At 35.1% G+C, this 9,151-nt stretch overlaps 1 protein-coding gene across 1 annotated transcript in view; it reads right to left on the reverse strand.

The window, feature by feature from the left end:
- mao (monoamine oxidase) overlaps positions 1 to 7,950 on the reverse strand; it is a 40,630-nt gene extending 32,680 nt beyond the window's left edge. Inside the window, exon 1 of the mRNA XM_077215456.1 lies at positions 7,832 to 7,950. Within this exon, the coding sequence (XP_077071571.1) occupies positions 7,832 to 7,928 (97 nt within the window). The 5' untranslated portion in view covers positions 7,929 to 7,950. The remainder of the gene's footprint in view (positions 1 to 7,831) is intronic.
- Between the last annotated feature and the right edge of the window lie 1,201 nt (positions 7,951 to 9,151).

Below are 9,151 nucleotides of genomic sequence, written 5' to 3' on the forward strand. Positions count from 1 at the left end.
ACTTAATATGTAACTTCATGCAGGCAACATTCATGGGCAATGCAAATATGAAATATTCACGTTATTTACTGTGCATTTATGTTTTTAAAATTTGGCAAGATTAATTGCAACACTGTGTCACATTGAAAATAACAATTAAACTGTAACCGTATAATCACCTTTTCTCTGCGTTAATATGTATTTTTACCAAAATAGGCAGGATTAGTTTACAACTCAGTTTGAAAGGTCAGGTCTAGAACTATATCAGATTACAAAATGCCCTCTGCATTAATACCACAATCTAAACCGAATTGCTTTGTTTGCACTCTTTCCAACCCTGATTAAACCTGATATTAAAGACCAAGAAGAATCACATTTAAGAGGCTATGTCTGTCAGCTGTGGTGGTAATTGCACAATCACATTATCACAACACATTAACACTGACCATGCTGTTAATGGGAGGTGACATGGGCCACCTTTAAGTCTGTGGTTCAAAACCACAATCCACAACAGAAATTTCTCAATTACAATGCTAATGTCAAATTTAGCAAGCAGCTAATTCATCAATAATCCCAAAAGACAAAAGTCTAAATAAATTGCTACAATTGCATTTAGTAGGGATGCACCAATATAACAAATTTGGCAGCTATCAATAACTAAAAATTCTTTATATTTGAAAGCCGATAACCGATATATTGGTCGATAAATCTAAATATGATTTTTATTACATATTTGTGAGAGCCCTGATTACAAAAACAAAAGTCTCACCATTAAAATCCATGCAAGCACACAATTATAATGTTCTAATTATAATTTTATAGTAACCTATATGACAGACTTGTGCTGCACATGTTGCACTTAACTGTATTTTTGTTTTTTGAAGCAATTCCAATCATATTTCAAGCAATTCAAAACCATCATGGCAAACAGTGCGCATCCGAAGTATCTCAGCTGAAGGAACCAATCCATTATTTATCGGCTTTAATATATAACATATATTTTCTCATTGGGCCAATTACGTCAATATTAAAAATAAACATATCGGCCAATACCGATATGGTGGCCGATATATCATGCATCCCTAGAATGTAGGCATCCCAACATTATAATGTGTGCAGTATGAAAACAATTATCATTCTGAGTGTTACAATATGAAGATCCAAAGATAATGAAGAGTCAGACAGGTTCCAAATACTAAGAGATTTAAAATAAACTCAGAATAATGCAGTACGTGCAAAAATGTGCTCTGGACACAAACAACCAACCAAGAACTGAGGAAACAAAGGAATTTAAGTATACACTGATAACAAACTCCAATACGAGCAGCTGTGATGATTAAATGAATTTCCATTCTAACAAACAAGTGGCGGGAAACGTGAACAAAGACAACAGGAAATAATGATAAGCAAACTAAAAGTCCATGTGAATGAAAACTAAACTGACAGTTCATGACACTGAGATGAGCTAAAGATTATATTTAACAGCTTTATTAAAACATTTTTTTTTAAAGATTAACTTCAAGTAAACGTTAGATGATGGCAAAAGTGATCTAAATGTAAAAATAGGGAAAATGAGCATCCACAATTAAATATACAATATCAGCATATAAATAAAATTAAGAAATAATTCTTTACTAATAACCAATATTATACTGCTATATTCTGCATCCCTAATTAAAGGCATTGAATAAAATGAAATAAATATGCAACTCCATGACTGACCCTACAAGAATAGTTAAATACTTTCACAGAATTACAGAGATATCATACACTGCATAAAACAAGTTTTAATCAGTATTTTTGTATTGTTGCCCAGTAGACATCTAAAAAATCTAAATGGCCTTAAAATGGGATAAATTAGTTTTTTTTTAGCGGTTTTATAATAACCCAGAGATTAGAAAGGATCATCTAATAAATCAGTTGTAACATGCTTGGGCCTATGGTCTTCATTAAAGCATGCTCAATCCCTTTATATAGTTTTAATATGCATCAAGACAATCCAATACAAATGAAACAAGGTTTTCTTGAATTGAATGTGTTATTCAAAGAATAACTTGAAAAAAACATGTACGTGACAGCGAGCACAGTTCATGATGTTTCACGCTCTTAGAAGCAATTGCTTTCTCCAATACGCTGCAGCATTGACGTTTGGATGCATTATTGAAAAGCAATTAGAGAGATCAGTGAAATGGCATGTTCTCCTGGCAACCCCAAGGACAGTTGTTCGTCTAACAGAGCAGTATTATTTTACGTTGCATAACGAAGCCAGTCAAGCTGGAGTCAGGCCTTGCATGGCTCAGTAGGGGAAAAAAACAGGCCAATGACATTTGTTTACACAAGCTAAGAGGACACAGCAAAAAGGCATCAGAGTATTTCCCTAGCACTCTAAAAGCAGTATGCAGACATATTTTTGCAAGTTCAGATGTTTGTTTTACCACCATGAAAGCAGTGGTTCTAAATGCATCAAAATGTGCTGAGCTCTAAAGATCAATGTATATTAATGTATTTTTTAAAATGCAATTTATTCCTGTAATAGCAAAGCTGGATTTTCCATTGCTCCAGTCTTCAGTGTCACATGATCCTTCAGAAATCATTCTAATAAGCTGATTTGGTGGTCAAGAAACATTTCTTATATTATCAGTTGAAAACAGTTGTGCTAATTAATAGTTTGGTTACACTTTATTTCGACAGCCACTTTAGAGACATTCTACTAACTATACCTAAGGACAGTTAGTTGACATGTAGTTGAAAAGTTAGAGTATTAGTAGGCTGTAGTAGACTGTCAGTAGACTGTTAGGTTAAGGTTAGGGTTAGGAGAACAAGTTGACTTGTAGTTGCTAAGTTACTTATAGTCAGTAGAATATCTGTTGAGGGACCAACAAAATAAAGTGTTAGCAGATATTAAGCAGACAGTCTACTAATACTCTAATGACAGTTAGTTGACACGTAGCGGCAAATTTACTTATAGTTAGTTGAATGTCTAAAGTGGACTATCGAAATAAAGTGTTACCAATATTTTTGCTAAGACTTTGATGTAGATTTTCAGCTTTCTTTGATGATTAGAAAGTTAAAAGGACCAGCATTTATTTGAAACGCAAACTATTTGTAACATTGTAAATGTCTTTGCTGTCAATTGTTTTGATCAATTTAATCAAGTTCTTTAGCAAGAGCAGGGCACTCACCAGGAAGCGTCAGTGTCAACAGCCTCTGCAATTAGATGTGGAATTCCTGCCTTTCACTTGCTCACCCCATGAGAGCTGCTACTGAGACCTACTAGAGTTCTGATCAAAACAACTCCCTAATGCTTTTGTTATTTGAAACACTTCTCCATCTGTTCAATTGTAAAACTGTTTCCGACAGCTATTTGTACATGTAAGCACATAAAGGCTAAGTAATTATGCAAAATTACTTTTTTAATTTCTCAGTTGATATGCACATTTAACTATCAGCAAGTCCTCTTCAGATTGATTTCTCTGAGGAGTAAACATGGGTGCTCTGTGGTGCTATCACAGCATTACTCTTTTTATTTGAACATTTCGACCATTCCAACACATTAAAACTGGCTCAATCAATGGTTACCAGTTTCTCCGTAGCTGTCCAAGCATGCTATTTGAGTGAAGTAAACAAGTTAATAATAGATATATCTGATCAATCCTCCATAACCCAGTCGCTATTTATATCTCATACCGTCTATAAACTCTTATGAACGTAACAACTGACACATTTGTATTACATTCCAAAGAGCTCTGTTATCAGCCCCACAGCGGAAAATTAAACCCTGTCCGTACCGGCTGGGACGGATTGGCCGAGAATGGAATGGTTAAACAATGAGAATGGTTTGGCCAGATGGTGGAAAAAAGGCTTTTGTTTTTCTGACCAATGACAGAGAGAGGAAAAAATGAATACAAACACCAAAATGTGAACAAACTTTACAATGTGACTTGTCCCTTGAAATTTGTGCTACGGACTTGATACTGTGCAACTTGTTGAAGAGAGGTGCGCCATAACTTTTCTAAGCAGTTTGACTCCTTTTTATTTTAAAATGGCCGAAAAATCCAATAAACTTACATTAGATACGGCTTGAGTCTCCCCTTTAGAGACCAAACAAAATAGAGATTTGGACTCTTTTGTTTAGGGCAAGAAACTATCCACCCAACAACACCAAGAACACCTTAACAACCAAATGGTAACATCCTAGCAACCATCTAAACCATCCTAGTATCATGATGACCGCCACTTTTGCACAGGAAAGATTCACCCATATTTTAGAAAATATAGTTTATAATCCAAATCTGTTTGACACTAGTTGTGCAGAAATTACATTTTGCATTTACATTTATGCATTTGGCAGATGCTTTTATCCAAAACGACTTAAACATTGCATTTAAGATAAACATTTTAACAGTTTATGCATTCCCTGGGAATCGAACCAATGACATTGGCATTGCTAGTGCCATGCTTAACTCTTTCAGATACAGGAAATTACACACTCACACTTCACCTTAAACAAAAGAATACGGAATAAACGTAAACTGTGTTTACTACATATACTTCAGTTGTTGACATGAAACAATAAGTGTAAAGGTGTCATTTCCATTGTTTAGCTGAAAGACGTCAGTTGTGTCTCCTATATGTCAAGCACAGACCCTGTGGCACTTGACAACAGACACAAATATTACACATTTGCCGTCCCGTGTTCTAGGATCCTGGGGAGCATAAAAAATGAGTTGTCAGTTTTGTTTACCAGTTCTGCCAAAGTGTTGTCTCCCCAAGCACCTCCAGTTTTGCACATAAGTAATTAGATTTACAGGGAGTGCTGGGTCGTTATTAAAAGGTCCCTGAAGCAACTCATTTTGAGGTTTGGTTAGAATAGGAAACTCTGATCTCCTTCAAAGGCCAACAGGTGAAAAACATCTACATATTCAACAACTATAAGATGACAACCAATTTATGAAAGAACATATTTTGTCTTTCTTCTACTCTGTCAAATTCACTCAGTCCTGATTCATATAACTGCAACGAAAAAAGTGTAATACTGCACAATTCAGATCATGCATATAATAATACAAAGTATGCCACTGCAGGAATTGCACTGCAACTTTGACCAGAGGTCGAATGTGTAACTAGCCTCAAACTACTGATGATGTGCAATATCGCACACATGCACGAATGACAAATGTTTTACAGACTCAAAAGTGCAGTTTAGTACTGACTGCTAAAAACTTGACAGGGAATCAAAGTTCTGTTGCTGATAAAAGGTTTTATAGCGATGGATTGGGTGATACTGGGTCCATAGTGCAACATGTGTGGCCTTGTTACATAATATTGATTGATTACATTCATTAGTTTTATTCAAGCCGCGTAGTAGAATGACTGGCACACCAGTGGCACACCTTTGTTTTGTTTTTTTTAAACAAAGTAAGGCAGTTTCAGTTATCAGTAGCCTATCTACATTATTTTTTATGTAAGAGTGGGTTTGTCCATTTTCAGCTTGAATGAGCGAGTCTTCCAATTATTTCAGCTGTACAGATACAGTGCATTATATTGCAAACGGGTATATTTGCTGTAATTTTTTAATGCATCATCGTAAAAAAGCAAATCGTTTTATTGTTTACTGCACTTCTAGTTTTGTCTAAAAAAAGGACCAAAATCAGAAGTTTTGCCCATTCACAGAAAATAGCTTACTTCCATGCTACAAAATAAGGTGGTCATGAGTTATTAAACTGTGGGCAACTTTGCAAACAGAACCCTTAATATCCTCAGATTTAACAATATAGACTAAAACATTTGACTTGATTCTGTGGTCCTCTTGCATAACATAAAAAATAAATTGACAAAACCGCCTGTATAACAAGAAATAATGTTTCCAGCAGGTTATCATGAGGACATCTTGACCCTGTTTTGCTTGGTTCTGTTTTCAAGAATGTCGTTCTTGCACAAGCAATGGTTCATCCAGTGAGCACTCTCTCTGAGCTGGGTTTAAATTGTCAAGGTTATATATTCTAATGCATTATTCACTGTGGGAACAAGTCCGTTTACACGACAGGAATGGAATTTCCTGTTAGGTTATAACTGTAAAAACATTATGATATGCTTTCACACTACTCTATACAAAATAGGTCACTTTACACATGCTAGGAGGACTGACTAAAAAAAGATCTTATGTAGTATTTTCTAATCAATTCTGCATCCTATCATAGTGCAATATATTAATACATCTCTCTACAATCTCAGCGAAATAAACTTGCCAGGGAAGAGTGGGTGAAAACACAGATCTCCACTAGGGCCAATGCATATTATTATTTTCACTGGGTTGTGATACCGAAGTGTGAAAGGTTTAGCCTTTTAAATCAACACTTAACATCTAATTTAAACCTGAGCAGAATAAACATTCTTCAAAGCAATGTTTCACACTTCCAGTTTTATAAGGGTTAAAACTACGCTATGTAGCCCTGCACCACTGCAAGTATGTGCATGCGAGTACTGCTATGTTTGTGGATAGTTGACCTAGTTTAAGGAATTTTCTTTAGAGTCTGTTTAGATTAAAATGTATATTAATATACAAGACTTTTTATGACAGGTTTAAACACCTTAAACACTTTTTGCATTCTCCATTTAATTTTGAATGGTCTTGCAGTGTGATTCTTTTAAATTTATATATATATATATATATATATATATATATACATACACACACACACACACACACACACACACATTTACATACAGGTATATTTTATGAGGCAATACAAGCTGATTGCATAATAATTATAAAATATAAAGTATAGTTTAAAAAATTGAGTACGCAATGTCATGGAGATAGGCTTCAGAGGTTGTATAAGAAAATAAGTAAGAGAGAGAGAGATGCAGTCATGACAAGGCATGTCAACTACTGATCAACAGTGTGAAACAAAATAACCATGTTCTTAGTTTAATACTTTCAAGTGTAAAAATGCCTCTATTTTGAGAACCTGTTGCATCTAAAAAGACTATTATTTCTAAAGTTCTTTTTTCAAATAAATACATGGAGATGAAATATTGATTTGAGTTGAAATATTCGGTTAAAATTATTCTCACACATGGATGAGTGAACAGTTATAAAACATCGCTGCAGTGATTGACCAATCAGAATCAAGTAGCCTATTCCAGAGAGCCATGTAATAATGATGGGTAATAGTAGTTGACATTGAAAACAGTGTCTGATGTTATGTAGTTTGACATAATTCATCTAAAATTACTATAGCCTAAACACAAAAGTTACATGTGTCTATCGTTATTAGCCTATACATGCAATGTGTGCATAATGTTACAAGCTAGTGAAGGTAAACGTGATTCAATACACACTTGCCCGTACACAGATATATATATTTTAAACTAAAATCTTGATGTTGATTATAAAAAAAGTTAATTGGTACGTTATATAGCAACTATACAGATACACTGTTGCATGCCACTTAACGGACTATGCCTCTGGCGTTATGAATATGAAATAATCTTGTCACGGAAGTGAAAGAGCAAGCTCAGGTGACATCGGGAATATATTCACTTTAAGTCTGCAGAACTAAAACCTTCCTTTCGACAAACTAACAGAGTCCTATTTTAAACGTATATATGCATTATTATTTTTAAACGGAGCGATTATACAGTGTTATAAGGCGTCTAAGCTTCTTAGGAAATGGAATAATCGTTCAGCACGGGTCAGTCGGGCGCCTTATATTACTCAATAACGATGATCATAACTCTGCATTACAATCATCAGCCTGTAATCTTCATCCATGCAAAGTTTCTTTAAGAGTGCGTTAATTGCTTAGTGATGATATGAAGTTTTATGCGCTATTTTGATGAGACTAACCTGAGATGCCTCCGCCAATCACAATCACGTCGTATGCGTTCGAAGTCATGGTGCTGTTCGTCTTACTAGCGCTCAGAGCAGAAGAGCCGCTCCGCATCTGTGTTCAAAGCGTTCTGAGCCCCGCCCCCGCCTCCCATCATTGGGAATGACAGATTAGAAGAGCACTGGTGGGAAAAAGAACAGAAGCGCCTTTCTACATGCTATGTAGGCTGTATAATGAATGCGAAGTCACCGTGATTTTGCTAATATTTTGTTGATTCTGGAACAGAATTCCTGTCCGAAAATATTTTGCCCTAACCCTATGAACCCAACCCTTTGTCCCCACCCTTAAACCCAATTCCCATACCTAATCCCTAAAATTAGAGGTAGGCTAAATGATAACAACAATGGTGTAGAAGCACCTAACCCAAACTTGACAAACTGTGGACTTGTCCCTTAAATCTTATTGGTTAATTGGAATGATGTTTAGCAAGGAAAATTTGCACTTGGTGAAATCACTTCACAAGTACGAACAGGATCCCATATTTTGACATTTTTACAGTAGGCCTACAACATTATTGTGCAAATAAATATTTATAAAATAACACTGCCAATCCCTGCTGTATATATAATATTTGATTCTACAATTGAAAATAAAATAAAAAATTGTTTGAATGTATTGTAAAAATGAAAAAGATATTAAACACGTTTTGCATAAAAGAATATTATTATTCAAATAATATAAAAGCCCCGTGAAGCCGGTTTACAGTGAATTTAGAACAGTTAAGGGCGTTGTAAGGCAGGACGTGGAGCGGAGTGCCTAAAACCCCTGTTCTAAATTTACTGTAAACCAAGGAGCAGTTCTCTTGACCTGTTTTATTTATTTATTTATTAACACAATACATTTATTTATTTATTAACACAGGCTATAGCTTATGCCATTTTCTCTAAGCACATACATCTATTTAGCTTTCAGCAAATTACTCTTCTTATAGTTTATACCAGACCAGTTTTCGGCATAGCTCGTGTTCACCTATAAGAAGAGTGTAACTCGATGAACATACCATACTTAAAGGAAACTTAAAAAAAAGAATCCCTCAGCACTTCAGAAAATTAAAGGTGAATGATGAAATAATGCCAGCAGGGGTCACTCATACTTCATTACATAAATACTAATGGCCAGGGAATGAAACAAGTACAGTATACCACTAAAGTCCTTTAAAATTGAATCGCAGCCCCGCCCTCAGTGGGGCACCTCAATCTGGGACGAGAAAACATAAATACATTTTTGCCTAAGATGGTTTCTGTCATTTAGGTAGTTTTTATCACGCTGATGTAAGT

The sequence above is a fragment of the Siphateles boraxobius genome, unplaced genomic scaffold, assembly GCF_051911475.1.
Source record: "Siphateles boraxobius isolate OS27281-9 unplaced genomic scaffold, OSU_SipBor_1 7, whole genome shotgun sequence".
Lineage (NCBI taxonomy): Eukaryota > Metazoa > Chordata > Actinopteri > Cypriniformes > Leuciscidae > Siphateles > Siphateles boraxobius.